Below are 21452 nucleotides of genomic sequence, written 5' to 3' on the forward strand. Positions count from 1 at the left end.
GAATACTCACAACACTGATTCATGCCCTCGTAATCTCAAGAATAGACTACTGCGGTGCTCTCTACATGGGGCTACCCTTGAGGCTGATGCAGAGACTTCACCTTGTCCAGAATTTGGTGGCCAGATTAATAACTGGCGTGAAGAAATTCCAGCACATCTCCCCCACTCTGATCGCCCTTCGTTGGCTACCGGTTCATTTGCGCATCGACTTCAAGGTTATGATGATACAATTCAAAGCCCTAAACCGTTTAGGACCTAGGTACCTATGAGAACGCCTGCTCCCGGCCAGATCTGTCCATAATACCCATTCTTCAGAGGCGGGGCGGTTGAGGGTCTTGACCCCGAAGGAGGCCCAGAGGGAAAGAACAAGAAACTGGGCCTTCTTGGTGGTTTGCCTCCGCCTAAGGAACAACCTGCCTACTGAGATCCGCATGGCATCCTCGCTGGATGGATTCAAAAGAGCATTGAAGACTAAGCTCTTCCACCAGGCTTTCCTGGAGCATTAAGATCTCAACCTCCCTTTTACCATCCTTTTTGCCATCCTCTCCATCACCCCTTTTTACCACCTTCATTACCATCTGTTTTAATTTTCCTATTTGTCATGTATTAATTTATTTTTATCATGTTTTATTTTTATTTTCCCCTTATATTGTTGTTAGCCGCCCAGAGTAGCCTGGTTGCCAGATGGTGCGGGATATACAAATAATAAGCAAACAAACAAACACACTCCACTCTGTATTTGTGAAGGCTTTCACGTCCGGGATCTACTGGCTGTGGTGGGTTTTTTGGGCTCTTTGGCTGTGTTCTGAAGGTTGTTCTTCCTAACGTTTCGCCAGTCTCTGTGGCTGGCATCTTCAGAGGACAGCAGTGCCAGCCACAGAGACTGGGGAAACATTAAGAAGAACAACCTTCAGAACACGGCCAAAGAGCCCGAAAACCTACAACAACCAGTACACTCCACTCTGTTCAAGATCCGTGCTGTGGTGCTTCTAAATTTGGGGGCTGAGCTGGAATGATTCCCCAGCACACAGCATCACTTTCTGTGTGATCAGGCATGCACCTTTGCAGCCATTTGATCGCACCCTAATTCATTAACTATCTTTTGCTGGGGTTTTTGTTTTTGTTTTGTAGATTCTGGCTGACTGGAAGCAAAAATTTGAGGAAACTCAGTCTGAACTGGAAGCTGCCCAGAAGGAGTCTCGCTCTCTCAGCACAGAGCTCTTTAAGATGAAGAATGCTTATGAGGAATCATTGGACCACCTGGAAACTCTGAAGCGAGAGAACAAGAATCTCCAACGTAAGGCCATCATCTTTACACAGGCATTCAGCAGAGCTGGTCCATATTTGTAATTGCAGCTTTCTATTTGACTTTTTAATATGTAAATAAGCAGAGGAGATTGTAATGGCTTTGTATTTGACTTTTTAATATGTAAATCAACAGAGGAGATTGCTGACCTGACGGAGCAGGTTGCTGAAGGAGGAAAAGCTATCCATGAACTGGAAAAAGTGAAGAAGCAGATTGAACAAGAGAAAATTGATCTCCAGACTGCTCTAGAGGAAGCTGAGGTACATATATCATTACGGAATTATTTTGGGGGATAAATCAGGAAGCATTTATCCTAAACACTGTTCTCTGAGCTACCCTAATGGATTAAAAAAACAGAGTATATACAGACTTCCACCATGTGTCCTCTTATTAACTCTTTGCTTTCAAGGCCTCACTAGAACATGAGGAAGGGAAGATCCTCCGCATCCAGCTAGAGCTCACCCAGGTGAAGGCTGAGATTGACAGAAGAATTGCAGAGAAGGATGAAGAGATTGATCAGCTGAAGAGGAATCACTTGAGGGTGGTAGAAACCATGCAGAGCACACTGGATGCTGAGATCAGGAGCAGAAATGAGGCTATGCGGCTCAAGAAGAAGATGGAGGGGGATCTGAATGAAATGGAAATCCAGCTGAGCCATGCCAACCGCCAAGCTGCTGAGGCCATGAAGAACCTCAGGAACACACAAGGACTGTTAAAAGTACGTAGATATATATCTAGTTCTCAATCCAGGGAACAATTACAACTGTTGCTTTGCCAAGGGCTCCCTGACCATAACATCTTAATCAACTTTCCCAGGACACACAACTACATTTGGATGATGCCCTCCGTGGTCAAGAAGATCTAAAAGAGCAGTTGGCCATGGTGGAGCGCAGGGCTAACCTGATGCAAGCTGAGATAGAGGAACTCCGGGCAGCTCTGGAACAGACAGAGAGGGGCAGGAAAGTGGCTGAACAGGAACTGCTGGATGCCAGTGAGCGTGTGCAGCTCCTCCACACACAGGTAACTGAACATCTGCTTTTTCATGGGTTCATGAAATCTCCCAAGAAGATACGAGTAAGCCATTACTGTGCTGCACAAAAAAAAGTAGATGGAAGGTAACTATTTCTTTGTTCTAAAAACAGCTGCTGTGGATTATCTATTCTACTTAAGAACAAATGATGTACAAGTCTTCAGTCCTTTTTGGAATGCAACAAACTACATTTTCATGTCCTAGTGACAATAAATTTCATGTTATACTCAACTATTCCCAACTGACACTGATTTCAAGTTCTTCTAGGATTTTAATATCACAGTTAAATGAGGACTGGAATGCTATTGTTAAATATCATTATATGATAGGATTCTTAAGGGTTTATGAAGACTTCAGCAGGAGTGTTGAGGAACTTTCATATTTACACCAAGGGTAGGAAATCTTTTTCAGCCTGCAGTGTCTTGTAGCAACTAAATGCAATATACAAAAACCTTGGTTGTGTTATTTTCAAACAGAATACCAGCTTGATCAACACCAAGAAGAAGTTGGAAACAGATATAGCCCAAATCCAAAGTGAAATGGAGGAGATAGTTCAGGAAGCGCGCAATGCAGAAGAAAAGGCCAAGAAGGCCATCACTGATGTAAGTCGGAAGAAACTTCCTAAGAAAAGATTACTCTGTTTACACCTAACATGTATAGCTTTCTAAATTGGGTGCCTTGTATCATTAGGCAGCCATGATGGCAGAGGAATTAAAGAAGGAACAAGACACCAGTGCTCACCTAGAGAGGATGAAGAAGAATCTGGACCAGACTGTGAAGGACTTGCAACACCGTCTTGATGAAGCAGAGCAGCTGGCACTGAAAGGAGGGAAGAAACAGATCCAGAAACTGGAGGCCAGGGTGAGTAAAACTCATAGTGTATATACAAAATTATTCTATGGATAGCCTGTATCCATTTCAAATCCTCTACAATAATTGACCATAAAATGTGCCGATTTTGTGCCAATGTTGTGCCCATCTTCTCCTCTTGAACCACTCTGTCAATGTGGTTAGGTGTGGAGTCTCGTAAGAATGTAATAGTATTAGACTGTTTTTTGCAGAACAGAAAATAATGAAGGAAATTTCAATGTTTTAATGACATAAACACTGATTTCTTCAATGTTCACATTCATTCTGATTACACTTAGTAATCAGCATGTGCTACACTGGGGAATGGATCAAAGATGGCCCAGCTTAATAGGCTTGGAAACAAATTCACTTAGAGTAGACCAAGTGGATTAATCAGAACTTCGTATGTTAGCACTTGAGTAAATTCCATTGGTCCAGCAGACCTACTCTGGTATTTCACCTCAAAAGTCAATAATGAATGTTGACATACTGATGAGCAACAGTAAAAGTCCCCAAAAGATAACAGTTGAGAATCTGGGGAAGCAAGATCACATTTTTTACTAGAACAACTCCAAGCATGGGATGCAGATGAACAGAAGAGAAGAAACTGTTGTAAGTATGCTGACAGCTGAGGAAGTTCCAAGTGACCAGGAGAGGATTTTTACCGAAACAGGAGTCAAAGATAAGAATGGTTTGGAAAGGTGGAAAGAGATGTTGTGGGTGGCACCTGTCTATTCAGTCAGCTGTATCTAATCTTAATGAGTATATTTCCCCATATATTGACAAACTTTAAGGCACCTCTAGTACCAGAACATCAGATGAAGTGCAGACATTTCATTCTGTTTTAGGTTCGTGAGCTGGAATCTGAGTGTGAGAATGAGCAAAAGCGGAGTGCTGAAGCTATCAAAGGTGTGCGGAAGTATGAGAGAAGAGTAAAGGAAATGACCTATCAGGTGAGAATGGGTACTTTCAGAAAAATTTCACATGCTTTAGGTGATTGAACAATGGAATAGTAACTTGCATTTGAAATTCTTCCTTCCTTCCTTCAGGCTGAGGAAGATCGAAAGAATATTCTGAGGCTCCAGGATCTGGTGGATAAACTACAACTCAAAGTAAAAGCATACAAGCGACAATCTGAGGAGGCTGTAAGTACACAATCTGATTCTAAGCAGATCACACTATTGTGCTTACATTACCAATGAATTCTGAGAATATATAGTGTTAGTCATGAGAAGATTTAGACACTGGCAGCATGCTTTAAGTATACCTGGGGTCTGAAGGACCGTCTACTTCTCTTTCATGTTATGGGTTTCTCCATATACTTGTAGTCTGTGAGCTTTTAGATTGATTCTATGCATTTTAAAATGATTTGAGAAGAATGATTGTGAACTACTGTCCAGATGGTTGAATGCTGGAAAAAGTCCTTCACCTTCAGAGGTTTCATATCTTTGTCTGTTTACAGGAGGAACTGTCCAATACAAATCTTTCCAAGTTCCGCAAGATTCAGCATGAGCTGGAAGAGGCCGAAGAGCGGGCCGACATTGCTGAGTCCCAAGTGAACAAGCTCCGGGTGAAAACCCGAGAAGTGCATAAGAAGGTTATTGTGAGTGAAGAATAAGGTCCTCAAGAAACTGCAACGTGATTCAAGAGAAGCGCAAAATGTGAAACTCTTGGTCACTTCTTGTAACTACTGTCCATTTTTCTTTAGTGTTTAGAAAATAAAGACTATAGAGAACGTTGCATACTGAAAATGGTTGTGACTTTTTTTTAACCTGTTGGTTCTATTGGTGGTGATAAACTGTGCAGTAACGTGGCTGCCTCTCAGCAGTTTTCAATCATGTTGTGGTGAAAAACTGTGGCCCTCTGTAGGTTTTTGGACTGCAGCTGCCACAGTTACTCATCATTAGCTCTGCTGGCTAAGGCTACCGGGAGTTGGAGCTCAAAACATCTGCAAGGCCATAGTGGCCCATTCCTTGGATACATGTATTTTATGTACACACTGAGAAAAGTTATACATGCAAAGACTCTCAGGATTACATGAACAGTGAGTTACTGTGACATGGGAGTCTTCATCTAGCTGAAACTAAACATTTGATCTGAGTTTACATCACTGTCATGTTGGACTTCTCTTTTTAAAAGGGGATAGTTTTAAATGTAAATGACTGAAACAATTAATGCTTAATCCAACGCATTCTTGAGGTTAATGCTGAATTCAGGGGCTGTATATACAATGCAACAAAGTGCTCTCTTTCATGTGAAATATGCAGATGTTTTGGGCAATCATTTGTATTATATATTCATATAATATAGTTCTGGGTTTTGGTGTTTATTAAATACTTCAGAACAATTTCAGAAGTAGTGTAATCCCATGAAAGATTTGGTGAAAAGATGAGTTTATGTTCTGGTTTATTCTTCAGGTGGGGGTAAGGAGGTGGTTTAAAAAGCATCCTTACTTCAATGGGGCTTAATCACATGTAATTCTATACTTTATTGCTATCGTGCTATCCAAAGGAATGCTTCAGTCTGCAATTCATATACAGAATTATACCAATATCAGTGATACAAGAATCAAGGGGTAGAAATGGAATTGTTCTTAAGACACCTTTTGCATATGCAATAGTAATAAAATGTCAAAATTGAATGCAAATAGATCTTAGATACACATTTTAAGACAGTCTTTTAAAAATCACTACGAAGTACATGATAATTCACCTGAAATGGATTGCAAACTGAGGATGCTTTCAGGTGAAATAGTATGCCACCATCCTGCATTTTTAAAAAATTGAAATTCAAAGGTGGTCCTGACACAGTCATTTTCCAGTGTATATTCCACATGAAATATGATATAGCTGCACAGTGTAATCTGACTGTCATTATTGGGTGCTATCCATCTAGAAATAGGTATGACCAAATAAATGTTTTCATCTTTGATACACACTGACCCATAATAAAGTGCATTATAGTCAAAGTCAGTCAGGTTACCGTATCATGTGAAACCGAACACCTTATAAGGAAGAACTAGTTATCCATCACAATAAAAATACAATTATAATTAACATTTGGCTGCTTTTTTGGTACACAAATCTGCTGCCTCACTCTGCCTAAGGCTACAGCTCACTGCCCAATTGCCATAAGAATCACATACATTTCAACAAATAACTATCAACAGTATTATGTTCATGCCTTATTTACATTTCAAAGAAATCAATAATGAGCAACATCAAGAGCATTTAAGGCTGTTACATTGTCTTCCATAGTACATGTTGAGGGGCATAGGGTACAGCAATATACATGTGAAACTTCCCATTCTTCTCGGCACTTGCAAAGGACTGTGTTGGTGCAACCCAAAACCCCATTTTCTTAGGTTTACTTTGGTTCTGCCAACTCCATTCTGTAACCTACGGAGTGACTTCCAAGTCTCCATATGACTGACAGGCTAGACTTTTATGGGTTTCCATCCCTTTTTTAAAAATGGGTATATGCAGAAAGGAAACTTCATTTTGGGAGGCAAAAATCTAAATAAATTATTCAGTGGACAGCCAAGTAGATCTTTTTTACTAACTGTAGCAAAAACAGAACAACTCAAAAACCATATAAACTGTGGTGATATAAATGGGATAATCAACCTTAAGGACAGAAAAAAATAATTGCTATATCTGGATCCTTTAATTGTGAAAAAGGTGGCATAGAAATTTGAATAAATAATAAAAATGATTGAGTCCACTACTAAGGCTGCAATTCAGCTTGATGGTTCAATTCATATACTGAGCAGCTTGATGGTTTAGGCATCTGGCTGCAGAACCAAATTTTGGGAGTTCAATTCCACAATGTGCTTCCTTGACAGGGACTGACTCAACAGGGTAACCTCCAGCTCTGGAGTTCTAAGATTATGAGTATGGTAACACACAGCAAGAAAATATAGTTTGATCCACTGTGATCCACTGTTTTTCAAATCAAGTTTCTGCAGCTGAAATTACTATAACTATCCAAACAACAAACAATTTGCAGGAGCCAGCAGGAGCAAAGGCAGAGAGCTGTACCTGAATGGAACTCCAATAGCAGAAACTGGCATTGACAAGGTGCTATTTGGCAGTCTGACAAGATAACTGGCAATATTCACCTCTCTTTTTTCAAAAAATTTTTTTAAAAGTGACCCAGCAATACCCTGTTCCAGGAATAACCTGAAAACCTTTTCAAGGGAGTTGACAGCCCTGCAAGTGTCCCTTTGCCTTCCAGTCTGGTAATCACACACAGGAGAAAGCAGAGAAAAGCAATGTCAGCCAATCAGAGCAAATTTAAACTGCTGCCAGCTGGCAAGAACAAGACAATTCATCACTGAAAAGAGATTATCCTTTCCATGCATTGAACTTTATGTTGGGTAGTCACTGCTCTTAATTCAAATCCATCTGTGCCCAATCTTATGTGGAGTAAATGCCAATGAGTTTGCCCCCTACAACAAGTACATCCATTTTTTATATTGTTTGCTTTAAAAATACCGCCTTAAAATTTTTGAGGTGGAACAGCATGACTGGAAAAAGTGAAACTAAAATAGACACAGAAGAAAGAGGATACATAAGTAAACAGCATTTCTGGAAGAGAGAAACAAGAATGTAACAAGAATGAAGCGTATATCCATCATTCTTTTTCCATTGAACTATTAGCCTATATGGTTTTAATTATTCTTTTAAGTTGGATCTATATAACAGAGAAAGCTGATTTAAAAGTGTAAATGTAATTTATGCATCACAGCTCTTCTCAGTGGTTGATTCATATCTGAATGCTATTTCTAGTGCAGGACAAGCACTATGTGTGTTTTTATCGGAAAAAATAATGTTCACAATGTTAATATTAAGTGTTCACAAGATGTCTGTGGATAGCATCAGGCTCTGGAGACATATTATTATATTCCCAGAACACACACATTTCCTGTACAGGTATTGGCGGAATGATATAAACTCCCGGAGGCAGTTTATATCATTCCGCCAACTCCTGCGACGTCACTGGAACCAATTGTACTGGCTCTTGCCTTTCCACTGGACTATTTCAGTGACGTGGAGAGGGGGGATTTGCTGCTTGGGTAACAGCCTATCCTCCATATTATTTTACCCAGGCTTCGTGCTCTGGAGAGGACACTCCAGCTTCGCATACAGCGTTGAAACAACACGGGAAGTAGCAGTTACCGGTTATAAGTCCTTGCTCAATTGGCGTAGAGCATGACGCCAGGGGCTACTTCTGATGGTGGGAGAGGTCATTACACCTCACCAGGTAGATACCGCCCACCTTAAGCTGGGCAGCCCCCAGCCAGTAAGGTGCTACCTCGCCACGGTCTGTTAACTTCACGGGGTGCGTGGGGTTTAGGGTCAAACCCGACAAGCAGATCGATAACTGTGCACCATGCAACAATCGTAAGAAAACGCCTGCCCTAAAGCTGGGCACCTGGAATGTACGGACAATGACCCCTGGCTTTCCTGACTACGGCTTTCCTAACGACCTGCAAGAAATAGACGATGTGCGCAAGACAGCTGTCATTGACATGGAGCTGAGTAGACTGCAGATGGACATTGTTGCCCTGCAAGAGACAAGATTGCCAGACTCAGGATCTGTCAAAGAAAAAAACTTCTCATTCTTCTGGCAGGGAAAACCATCGAATGAGACCAGGGAATATGGTGTTGGCTTTGCAGTCAGAAATACTCTTCTGAGATGCATTGTTCCACCTACTGTGGGGAGTGAAAGAATCCTGTCTCTGCAGCTCCACTCATCAGCAGGACCAGTAACCCTCATTAGTGCATATGCACCAACACTGTCATCCACTCCAGAAGTGAAAGACAAATTCTATGACGATCTGGCAGCTACTATCCAAAAAGTCCCTGAAAGAGAGGCACTGTTCATTCTTGGAGACTTTAACGCTAGAGTTGGTGCTGATCATAATTCTTGGCCCACTTGTCTAGGCCGTTTTGGCATTGGAAAGATGAATGAAAATGGCCAACGCGTGCTGGAGCTTTGCTGCCACTATGGTCTTTGCGTCAGCAACACATTCTTTAACACGAAGCTGCAACACAGAGTTTCCTGGAGACATCCAAGATCCAAGCATTGGCATCAGCTCGATCTAATCCTCACTAGACGTTCCAGCCTTCCTAGTATTACGATCACACGCAGTTACCAGAGTGCTGATTGTGATACTGATCACTCCCTGGTGTGTAGTAGAGTAAAACTGCGAACAAAGAGAGTATATCACACGAAAAAGGAAGGAAGACCACGTATTGACATCAGCAAGACTCGCGATCAAAGAAAAGTGAAAGAATTTGCCCAAGCACTTGAGGAAGCCCTTCCAGGTCCGGCTAATGCAAATGCACCTGAACGATGGGAACACTTCAAGAACACTGTCTATAACACCGCCTTGTCCACCTTTGGCAAGAAGACCCAAAAGATGGCTGACTGGTTCGAAGCCCATTCAGAGGAGTTAATGCCAGCCATCGAGGTTAAGAGAAGAGCTCTAGCAGCATATAAAGCCTGTCCTAGCGAGTACAACTTGCAAGCTCTTCGAGCTGCTCGCAGCCAAGTCCAACAGGCTGCCAGGAGATGCTCCAACGATTATTGGCTCCAGCTCTGCTCTCATATACAGTTAGCAGCGGACACAGGTAACATTAAAGGAATGTATGACGGTATCAAGCAAGCCTTAGGTCCAATACAGAAGAAATCTGCTCCCTTGAAGTCTGCTACAGGTGTGCTCATCCAGGACCGAGCACAGCAGATGGAACGCTGGGTACAGCACTACTCTGAGCTATATTCCAGAGAGAATGTAGTAACCGAAGAAGCATTAAATAACATTGAGTGCCTACCTGTCTTGGAAGAGCTGGACAGCGAACCAACCCTAGCAGAAATAAAAGCGGCCTTGGACTCCCTCACCTCCGGCAAGGCACCTGGAAAGGATAACATCCCTGCTGAAGTGCTGAAATGCTGTAAGGAGATCATCACCACCGAACTGTATGAAGTCTTTTGTCTCTGCTGGAGGGAAGGTGGAGTACCACAGGACATGAAGGATGCAAACATTGTCACATTGTACAAGAACAAAGGAGACAGGGGTGACTGCAATAACTACCGTGGCATCTCTCTTCTTAGCGTTGTAGGGAAGCTGCTTGCCCGTGTTGTTCTGAAGAGGCTCCAGGTGCTTGCAGACAGGGTGTATCCAGAATCACAGTGCGGATTTCGAGCTAATAGATCCACCACTGACATGGTATTCTCCCTCCGACAGCTGCAAGAGAAATGCAGGGAACAACAACAGCCACTCTTAGTGGCCTTCATAGACCTTACAAAAGCATTTGACCTGGTTAGCAGGGATGGCCTCTTTAAAATACTTCCCAAGATTGGATGTCCACCTCGTCTCCTTAACATCATCAGATCTTTCCATGAGGGAATGAAAGGCACTGTAGTTTTTGACGGCACAACATCAGACCCCTTTGACATCCGAAGCGGAGTGAAACAGGGCTGTGTCCTCGCACCAACACTTTTTGGGATCTTTTTTGCTGTCATGCTGAAGCATGCCTTTGGAACTGCAACCGAGGGTGTCTATCTCCGGACTAGATCAGACGGAAAGCTCTTTAATCTCTCTAGATTGAGAGCGAAGACCAAAGTCCAACTGAAATGCATGCGGGACTTCCTCTTCGCAGATGATGCAGCCATCGTTGCCCACTCTGCTGAAGACCTCCAACAACTCATGAATCGTTTCAGCAAGGCCTGCCAAGACTTTGGACTAACGATCAGCCTCAAGAAAACACAAGTCATGGGCCAGGGCGTGGACTCACCTCCTTCCATTACCATCTCTACACAAGAATTGGAGGTTGTTCATGACTTTGTGTACCTCGGCTCAACCATCTCTGACACCCTCTCTCTGGATGTCGAGCTGGATAAACGCATTGGCAAAGCAGCCACCATGTTCTCTAGACTCACAAAGAGAGTATGGCTCAATAAGAAGCTGACGACACATACAAAGATCCAAGTCTATAGAGCCTGTGTCCTAAGCACACTCCTGTACTGCAGCGAGTCCTGGACCCTTTGTGCACGGCAGGAGAGGAAGCTGAACACGTTCCATATGCATTGCCTCAGACGGATTTTTGGTATCACCTGGCAGGACAAAGTCCCAAACAGAGTAGTCCTAGAACGAGCTGGAATTTTCAGCATGAATACATTACTGAAACAGCGACGTCTACGTTGGCTTGGGCACGTCGTGAGAATGGCTGATGGTCGGATTCCAAAGGACCTCCTGTATGGAGAATTAGTGCAGGGAAATCGCTCCAGAGGGAGACCACAGCTGCGATACAAGGACATCTGCAAGCGAGATCTGAAGGCCTTAGGAACAGACCTCAACAGATGGGAAACCCTGACATCTGAGCGTTCAGCCTGGAGGCAGGCACTGCATCGCGGGCTCTCCCAATTTGAAGCGACCCTTGCCCAGCAGGCTGAGGCAAAGAGGAAGTCACTAAAGCAGCAAAACCAGGGAGCTGGACAGGGGACAGATTGGATTTGTCTTCAGTGTGGAAGGGATTGTCACTCTCGAATTGGCCTCCTCAGCCACACTAGACGCTGTTCCAAGTCCTCCATACAGAGCACGCTACCATAGTCTTTCGAGACTGAAGGATGCCTAACTCTTAAACAATTGACAGCAAAGAATGGTCTGTATCAATTACTGGTTCATTACATTATTTATTCCATTATTTTATCTTCAAAATACATCCAGGTAATGTTTATAAAGGACCTTGTTCCTATTAATTGAACATTTTAATTATTCTGTTATGATCTGTCAATGCATAAAGGTGAAAGGTTTCCAGACAAAGGGTTCCCACTGCTAACAGTCCAAAGGCACTGTTTTGCTATCTGGTACTAATTCAACAGATTTTTTTCTGGTTGCAAAAAAGAGAGAGATGAAGCAGTGGGAAAGTGGAAACAATACACATTGATGTTTTCCCATGAATGATGTACTTGCACATAGAAGCTATGGCTGGAAGTATTTGTGCACCTCACTACAATTTCATGGTAACAGATGTCCATCATTAAGATGGGACTTTTTCCTGCTCCCCATCATCTCTCGGAGTCATCCAAAACTCTGCTCTAGCTATCTGTTCCACATTTTGAAACATATGGGGAAAGCAGGCAGGAAGGAAAATTGTCCTCCTTCCAGTTCTGCTGACAGAAGCACTTACCATTCTTTATCCTCAACCAGGTTTTTTTAGCATGTATTTATTTAAATATTGCAGAACAGCTATTTGTTTTGTTATGGAGACTAGACTCATGAAAGTTTTAATCCAGGTAGATCTTAAACTGAAATATTCTGTTGTCTTCTCTGATCCCTTTTCAATCTTCTCCAGATTTTGAATCTTCTTCAAACTGTTTGCATATCTATTGTAGACTACGCCTATAGTGCAAGGTTACACACTAACCACAAATGTGCTGCTGATAGTGTTCGTTTAAATTACACATATTATCTGTCCCCTTTTTTGGCAGTAGTACCCCATAGATAGCACCTTTTGGACCCATTAATTCATAGGATGGCTTAAACTAGAAATTTCACAGCACATAACAATATCCACTGATATTTACATTCAGTTTAGGTCCTTTTACAGTGTGTGACTTTTTTCTGTACTTGGTTGCTCTTTTGCTATGTGCTGAATTTTGTTTAGGAATTGTGTATTGTACAACCCACAGACACACACCTCACAAGCTCATAATCTATGAAGAGCATGCTTCATAAATTATGGAAAATATTCCAAATTATGAGTGCAGGATGACAAATACCTTCATGCTGGGTTGATATTAGAGGCAAGGAAGGCAAGCAAATCATTCTGATACTTGTTTTTGCAAACCGCCAACACACTGTCCATAATTCGAAACAACAGATACCACCAGCATTTGGCCTCTATGCAGCTGAAGAGAAATGAAATAGGGACAGAATATTGCCAGCAGCTCATGGCATTCTTGCAGCAACAGAAAACTGATTGTCGAAAGGCAGGCAGCAGACTGATAAAGGTGTTGCAGGAGGGAAGGAATTCAATATCCTGGATTGAGTAGGCTAATAAGAATGAGATGTGGCCTTAGTTTGTTTCTAGCAAAGAGAAGTTGAAGTGTGGCCTGGGTGAGCAGAGAAGAGCATGATAAAAGACCTGGAATCTTTCCTGGAGTGCCTGACACCCTCAGGCTCTTTCTACCTGACTGAAAGTCATTTCATTTTCCCATCCTCATATCCTCTTCAGTCTTTTAGAGTGCCCTGAGAACGTGCTATTTACACACATATTCCTTCACAGTCTCTTCATGTGGACTGTTGCAGAGCACATGCTCAATATAACTAGCATTCTAATCATGTTCTAAAGGGCTTATGACCACAGTAGGTATCTAAAGTGGTGACCATAGAACATATGCCAAGAATCTTGTCTCCTATTCCTCAACTGTCAACACATGTCTTTATTAAAACATGTCTGCAAACATTAGGGTTTTTTGTTTGTTTGCTTCTATCAAAGTAATTTTTACTGGAAGACACATACTTGTAAACAATTTTTTTTGTCATTGTTAAAATTTCTCATAAATATTTTCTATGCAGGGAGCTTTGTTTTTTTGGTGATGTTAGTAGGCAGATATCGCTTGACCTTTCCTTAGATCTGCAGTAGATGAAAAAAAAATCTTGGATAAAAACTAATATCTATATGTGTGTTTTTAATCTAAGAATGTTAGTAGCAGTTTTATATTTGAATAATTTAATTGAAAATATAAAAAACCCAGTGGGTTCTACAAAATTAGAAATGATACAACTACTGTACATGAATGCAGTGCCTTGAATTCTTCTGCGCTAAATATATCCAGGGAGATGAGTAAGAATTATGCTAGCAATCAACGAACTTTGCCAAACAATGCTTTGCCAGAAATCTTTGACATGTGGCAGAGGAGGTGTTAGTCCTGGGCTACGCTGAGCAGACCTTATAAAAGAGTTCCTTGGACTTGCCTTGTCTTCGAACTGCCTGCAGTTTGCACACAAATTCAAGGTAAGTCATGCAGAGTCACAGAGAAGACTCAGAGGCCTGGAAGTCTACACACATCTGGGCCACTCTGTAACCTCTGAAACATATTTATACATGGATATTCATAGCACTGGAACTCATGCATGGACATTCAGACTCATTTATAAATGCATAATCTTTTATACATAGATATTCTAATAACTAGGAAAAGTACAATAATTTCCACTTTTTCTCAATTTTCTTTGGAATGGTTCGGAAGTAATAGAAAAAGTATTTATTTATTTATTCATTCATTCATTCATTTATTTCAAGCAGTGCTGGACAGCCTCAAGCTTCATATAACTTCTCTTATAAGGTAAGATCTAACTATATTAATTCCCAGATCATAGCTGAAACCTGTTATATTAACGTCTTGGAAAATGTTTACTTGGAATTATCACCTTACAAACACTTGTTATCTATATGAAAAATAAGCTGGAAACTGGAATTTCAGCATTTATAGAATTAGCAAATGGAAAAATTGGAAAGTAAACAAGTACATTTAAAGGCTGAAATTTCCAATTAGATATATGAAATAATAAATAAGCAAATAAGCTGATAGTGTAATACTTTATGAGAAGCAGAAATACTGACTGCATTTCAGAGCTGAACCTGCCACTCCTAATAAAGAACTGGTCCTGGAGCCATTGACTGCTACATCTACAAAAGCCTTCTAAATGATGCTTCGCTTTTACACGTGTAAAACAACACAGCAGATTACAAGCTCATTACAAGCTCACAGAATTCACAGGGATATGGATTCACATTTATATCAGATTAAATTCACAGAATTTAATCTGATATAAATATCAATTTACTTACAATTTATCATACAATCTTTTGATTGGCAGTGGCTCTCTATAGTGTCAAGTGAAGCCCTCCCAATAATCTGTCTCTAGTCTTTTCATAGGAGGTGGTTTCTTGCTTACAAAGGATATGCTCTACCTCTGAGCTGCTGTTTCTTCCCAGAGCTACACAATCAGTGCCCAGTGCATTGTATGGAAATGAAGTGATAGGATATTGATAAAATTACATTTTATATAATTACATATATAATTAAATAAAATTACAGAACTTACCATGAGAAATTTGCTCTAAGAGGCAAATTTCCAAAAATATGTGGTTTTCAGTGACTAGAAAACATCATTCAGAAGGGGGAACTGAAAGGAACATGGCTCAAGGAGAAGAAATCCAAACTGCACCTCACAAGAGATTAGTGTGCTTTCAGAGATGCAACCTAAGTTATTCCCATTCTTTCCAGTGAAGAGATTTGCTAATTATTGATTTGTTTGTGTATGGAATCAGATTTTTCTCATTAATTTGAACTGTGAATCTCTGTATATACTGGGCTTATTATTGCTAATTTTTGTTTCTTATATTTCAAAATGATTTATTTATTTATTTATTTATTTATTTATGTATGTATGTATGTATGTATGTATGTATGTATGTATGTATTTATTTATTTATTTATTTATTTATTTATTTATTTATTTATTTATTTATTTATTTATTTTATATGCTGCCCACACTACCCAAAATTATGCAGTAGGCATCATTCTCTATTAAGAAGCATTTTGTCCTCTAAAGGATATCTTCTTCTAAAGGACAGAAGTAGTTTCTATTAGAAGAGAAGTATGGATACAAGTCAGAGAATCATTATGCTCATCACCAGACATTATAAAAGGCTAGTGGAAGGTCGCAAAAGAAAAGTTTCCATCAATCTAACAACCTCTCAAAACATTTTTCTTCATTTAGGGTTCATTGAGGTGGTGCATCCTATAAATATATAAATGTTTAGAATACAATTTGAGATATTATACATGGTAACAGTTTAAAATTGGGATCTTTGTGTGATTTCTTCTTCTTTTTCCCTACACCAGTGTTATCAGAAACTGCAGCCATGTCGTCAGATGCTGAGATGGCAGTCTTTGGGCCAGCTGCCCCTTTTCTCAGAAAGCCAGAAAAGGAAAGGATTGAAGCCCAAAATAAGCCTTTTGATGCCAAGAACGCGGTCTTTGTGGTGCATGCTAAGGAATCCTATGTCAAAGGCCTTGTCCAAAGCAGGGAAGGAGGGAAGGTCACAGTCAAGACTGAAAAAGGAGAAGTGAGTAGAAGAAAAGAAATAAACTGCAAAAAAATTGTCTTGTATGACTGTATAGGTATGCATCAGAAGCAATTTGACAGGAGAAAACAAAATTAATAATTATATCAACCAGCCTATTCTTTCCTTTCCAGAGTCTGACTGTAAAGGAAGACCAAACCTTTCCTATGAACCCTCCTAAATTTGATAAAATTGAGGACATGGCCATGCTGACCCATCTCCATGAACCTGCTGTCCTGTATAACCTCAAAGAGCGTTATGCAGCCTGGATGATTTATGTAAGATCATTACCTGTCTTCTGTTTTTTGCTTTCTGCCAATTAACTCTTATAGTATTAAATTTATAATTTTTTATTTTTATTAATCAAGAGTTGTGTAACAGTATATAATGCTCTCTTGCTGTGTCCTCAATATGTATTATCAGACACACAGAATTTGAATTTATCATTTTCACGCTTTTCATATAAAGAAGTGATACTTTTGTCTTCAGTACAAAGAAAAAGGATACTACTTTTTTACAAGTACTTCTGAAAGTACTCAAAGATTTATATATAAGTAGACTTTAAAGATGATGGAGAAGTTCCATCTTCTGCATTTTTCTTGGGCAATAGTGAATGAACACCGTCCCTAAATAAACATATTTAGGTAGTAAATACATTTCTCTAACACAATAATCATAAAACACATTCTGAAGAATTTGTGACACTCTGCATTCTGTCCCTAGATTGTGCGTTAGATGAAGCATAATCAAGGAGTTCTAGTCTCCATTAACTGCATAGACTGGAATGCATAGCACTATGAAAGATTCAACAAATAGCCTGAGCTAAATCAATAATTATATCTATATCTATATCTATATCTATATCTATATCTATATCTATATCTATATCTATACAGTGGGGTCTTGACTTGAGAACTTAATCCGTATTGGAAGGCGGTTCTCAAGTCAAAAAGTTCTCAAGTCAAATCTGCATTTCCCATAGGAATGCATTGAAAACCATTTGATCTGTATCTGCTCTTTTCCGTCCATAGAAACTAATGGGAAGCTGCTATTCCACCTTCGGCCACTAGAGGGGGATATTTTGTTTCTTTTTTTCTTAGGTCAAGAAAGGTTCAGGGAAGGCAGGGAAAATACAGTCCAGGCAGTACAGTACCAGGCAGTCCGAAGACTGTCTCCCAATCCACTCTCTAGACACTGGGAGGAGTGAGGAAGCAGACAGGCACCCTTTTCACTGGCCAACAGTTAAATGAAAGTTCAAATTTTGCACTTTCCCTGCCTCCCACGTGAGTTTTTTTCAGTTCTTAACTCAAATCTAAGTACTTAAGTCAAGTCAATATTTTCCTATGAGAGCGGTTCTTAAGTCAAAATGTTCTTAACTCAAGCCGTTCTTAAGTCACTGTATCTATATCAATCAATCAATCAATCAATCAATCAATCAATCAATCAATCAATCAATCAATCAATCAATCAATCAATCAATCAATCTATCTATCTATCTATCTATCTATCTATCTATCTATCTATCTATCTATCTATCTATCTATCTAAATAATATTATACTCATACAGTTTTAGTTTGGTAGAAACATAGAGTTTGATCAAGAATCCCACTGTATATCCTCCCATTATATCATCATATACATTCTTCAATATTTCATTCACAGGGGCTTGCACAAAAACAGCTACACATGACTAACTACTTACCGTACTTGTAATTAATTCCTTAGAAATCATAGAAAAGTGAAGTTGGAAGGGGCCTACAAGGCCATCAAGCAAACCCCCTGCTCAACGCAGGAATACAGTCAAAGCATCTTCGATTATAAAGATAGTACTAGTTTTAACATGATGAAATATAACTTTATTGCTTTTACTATGTAACTGCCACTTTTTGTTATGGGGTGTAGCTTCTGTAAATGTTGGAAGAAGAATATTATATGACATTGGTTCGTGTTATATTTCATGCTGCTGCTGCTGCTGTATGCTTTGTAGTAGGAATCGAGGTGACAATGAGATGAGTGGGTGGAGAGCCTTGTTTTCAACCATAGGCTTGTAGCATTCAGACTTTTTTTTACCTTAAAAGCCATTTCTTAGAAAGAGGTAGTGTACAGAGTTGCTTTTTTGAAATTACAGCTCTAACAATAATTGCTGGGATTTTAATGGTAACTAATTGCTTTTAAAAAGTAACTTTTCAAGCTCTTGCTTTCATTCCCTACTTTTCCTCTCATTTTCCATCAGTACCTTGCAATGCTCCCCTACCATCACACAAGTTCCTCCCAACCCCACTCACACTTTTAATTCACACTGCACAACTTCTGCCCCATCAAGTGCTTGGGTGCATCCCAATTCACATTCACTGCATCCAATTCACATTCCTTCACTTCAGCTCTTTTGTTTCAGTCTCTCTATTCCTGTAGTATTTCCTTCCCTTGGCCAGTCCTCTCTTCCAGATGCTCTGCCTCAGTGTGCAGGCTCCCCTCTCTTTTCACATGCAGCCGAAAATTAAGTTGCACAAGAACTCTCTTTTTTGGCCTATGGGTGATAAGGGATGTGTATTTTGCCATATTAAAAAACCATGGTAACTACAAGTATTCATATTTGAGGGGCAGACAAAATGCTTGACACAGACATCATGCCTATATTCTCTGGTGAATAGGAACGGGTGGCTTTTCTATATCCAGATTTGCCCTTTCCTCTTCAAACGGACTGCAGTCTCATTTCTCACCAGGATCTGACAAACAGCAAAAATTCCAAAAAGGCTGTTAAGATTTCATTATACATTCACATGGTCCCTCCTCTGAAAATACTTGTTTAATACTTGCAATTTTTAAGGAGGGAATGCCTTCAATTTTGAGGAATCCAAAATTTGTCAAATTGTCAACTGAAATTTTGGAAGCCTACCAAACTAAGAATTCCAAGATTTCAGTTTTATTCCTTGCCATTTGTAATTTATGTTTGCCAAGGATTATGCTTATCTGAAAATGTTTAGAATATTGGTTTATTTCCCACCCCCAATCTTCTTTTAAATCCCTAGTTTTCTCATGCAGATATAGGAGCTTAAATATCTTTTAGTAGCAAATGAGAAAGATAACACTGTTTATGTATGCGTGAATACCAGTGGACAAATCAAGCTAGCTTTCTCATTGTTTTTACAGACTTACTCAGGTCTCTTCTGTGTTACTGTCAATCCTTACAAGTGGCTGCCAGTGTACAACCCAGAAGTTGTAGGTGGTTATAGAGGCAAGAAGCGTCAAGAGGCTCCTCCTCACATCTTTTCAATTTCTGATAATGCATATCAGTTCATGTTAACTGGTGAGTAGATGCATGGTGTTTGAAAAACAATACAGTTGCTCCCTACAGAGAACCTCAATGTCCTTCCAAAGACATAGTAATAGCCAATTAGTTGTGATGCTGAGGTGGCTTTAAAAGATCAGTTTGTTGTTTGTTTTTTGAATGGAAATGCCTGCAGCTAAACCATGAATTAGAATGTAAAAAGATCCCTGCTGGATCAGGCCAAGGGCCCATCTAGTCCAGCTTCCTGTATCTCACAGTGGCCCCAGGAGACAACTAGATGTACCTGTCTCCTGATACCCCTCCCCTGAATCTGGCATTTTGAAGGACCTTCCTTTTAAGCCTGGAGATTACATAATAGATACAGTATGTATGACAGGATACTTGGGGGCTCAAATTTCTGTGATTTTGATTATAGGACCTTACTTTGTCTTCTCATTTCTTTTCTACTGAGTGTGGACATTATCATGGCTATTCTGAGGTTGAGGGCAGTAGGTCTAAACAATGATGTTGTGCAGTACTTTACTAGTCTTTTTCAGGTTTTTCAGCTAAGATGTTCTCTTCCTTTACTTTTTTCTCATTTATTTTACATTAAATGATCAGCTGTAACTATCTGTACTATTCATTTTTCCCCACAATTTTTTTTCCATTTTGTGTTTTGCAACTTCCCAATCATAGTTCATTCTCCATATCACTTTTTCAATTGCCATTTTGTAAATCCACAAAATTCTTAACATTGTGCAATGAATCTAAATTTCAAATTCTTATTTTTCAAGATAGCCTGTGTTAAAGTCCATGATTCCATGCTATTCAGTAGAACTGAAAATAAAACCATAGAATGCATATTGTCAAAGGCAATTTTTAGTTTTAGTTTCACATTCCATTACTGTCACCTCAAAGAAGTATTTGCAGGCTACCTCAGTTCTAATAGCGCTGCTGCATTTATTCAACCAAATTCCAAAAAGAATGGCTATTTATCAACATGCTTGACATGTTCATCCTGGATCTTTCGTGCATTTCTTGGATTACTTGCTATTTTAATTGACAGAACCCTACCGCCCATATTTCTTTTGACGGATTTGAGGCTTTTAAATAACATAATGATGAAAATCATCTTATGTAGCTAAGCAAGTTAAGAAATCTCTGGGGACATTATCACTTGCATGCTGAATCATACCACTCTGCATGTAATTGATAATGTCTACATTGAAAGCTTTGCCCTCCCAGCCCGGAAATAAAGAGGCGAGACACGGGTTGTTGGGTTAGAACTTGGGCCACAACTTTATACTTTGGCCATCTCATGAGAAGAGAAGACTCCCTTGAAAATACCCTGATGTTGGGAAAATGTGAAGACAAGAGGAGAAGGGGATGACAGAGATCAAGATGGTTGGACAGTGTCATTGAAGCTACCAACATGAATTTGACCAAACCCCGGGAGGCAGTGGAAGACAGGTGGGCCTGGCGTGCTCTGGTCCATGGGGTCACGAAGAGTTGGACATGACTTAACGACTAAACAACAGGAACACAACTTTATTAACTATTTAAAATAATCCTCCAAACTACAAGGGGGCCTGACTGCAGGACGATCTCCTTTGCAGACCGGAGTAGCCTATACCTCAGGACAATTCAATAGAGCATGTTGAGCTCCTGTTTCTGAATTGTGCTGTTCGCTGAACAGCACACCTTCAGATGCTGTGTGCTAAGGGTAACCCACCTTCCCAGCCTACCGAGTCTCATGACCCTCAGTGGGCTGCTGTACGGGAGGCTGCCCTATGTAAAACCACCTCTCCTCAGATGCCTGATTGGCTCCACCTGACAGAGAGATGGCCTAATT

The 21452-nt window shown here is 40.2% G+C and overlaps 2 protein-coding genes across 2 annotated transcripts in view; both read left to right on the top strand.

The window, feature by feature from the left end:
- LOC110075078 (myosin-4) overlaps positions 1 to 4936 on the top strand; it is a 28326-nt gene extending 23390 nt beyond the window's left edge. The window contains exons 32-40 of the mRNA XM_020785978.3: positions 1132 to 1297; positions 1442 to 1566; positions 1716 to 2024; positions 2123 to 2326; positions 2813 to 2938; positions 3027 to 3197; positions 4034 to 4138; positions 4235 to 4330; positions 4648 to 4936. Coding sequence (XP_020641637.3) covers positions 1132 to 1297; positions 1442 to 1566; positions 1716 to 2024; positions 2123 to 2326; positions 2813 to 2938; positions 3027 to 3197; positions 4034 to 4138; positions 4235 to 4330; positions 4648 to 4803 — 1458 coding nt within the window. The 3' untranslated portion in view covers positions 4804 to 4936. The remainder of the gene's footprint in view (positions 1 to 1131; positions 1298 to 1441; positions 1567 to 1715; positions 2025 to 2122; positions 2327 to 2812; positions 2939 to 3026; positions 3198 to 4033; positions 4139 to 4234; positions 4331 to 4647) is intronic.
- Positions 4937 to 14151: 9215 nt separating this feature from the next.
- LOC110075058 (myosin-4) overlaps positions 14152 to 21452 on the top strand; it is a 32804-nt gene continuing 25503 nt past the window's right edge. The window contains exons 1-5 of the mRNA XM_078385940.1: positions 14152 to 14212; positions 14504 to 14543; positions 16111 to 16334; positions 16466 to 16609; positions 19483 to 19639. Of these exons, the coding sequence (XP_078242066.1) occupies positions 16131 to 16334; positions 16466 to 16609; positions 19483 to 19639 (505 nt within the window). The 5' untranslated portion in view covers positions 14152 to 14212; positions 14504 to 14543; positions 16111 to 16130. The remainder of the gene's footprint in view (positions 14213 to 14503; positions 14544 to 16110; positions 16335 to 16465; positions 16610 to 19482; positions 19640 to 21452) is intronic.

The sequence above is a fragment of the Pogona vitticeps genome, chromosome 2 (assembly GCF_051106095.1).
Source record: "Pogona vitticeps strain Pit_001003342236 chromosome 2, PviZW2.1, whole genome shotgun sequence".
Classification (NCBI taxonomy): Eukaryota; Metazoa; Chordata; class Lepidosauria; order Squamata; family Agamidae; genus Pogona; species Pogona vitticeps.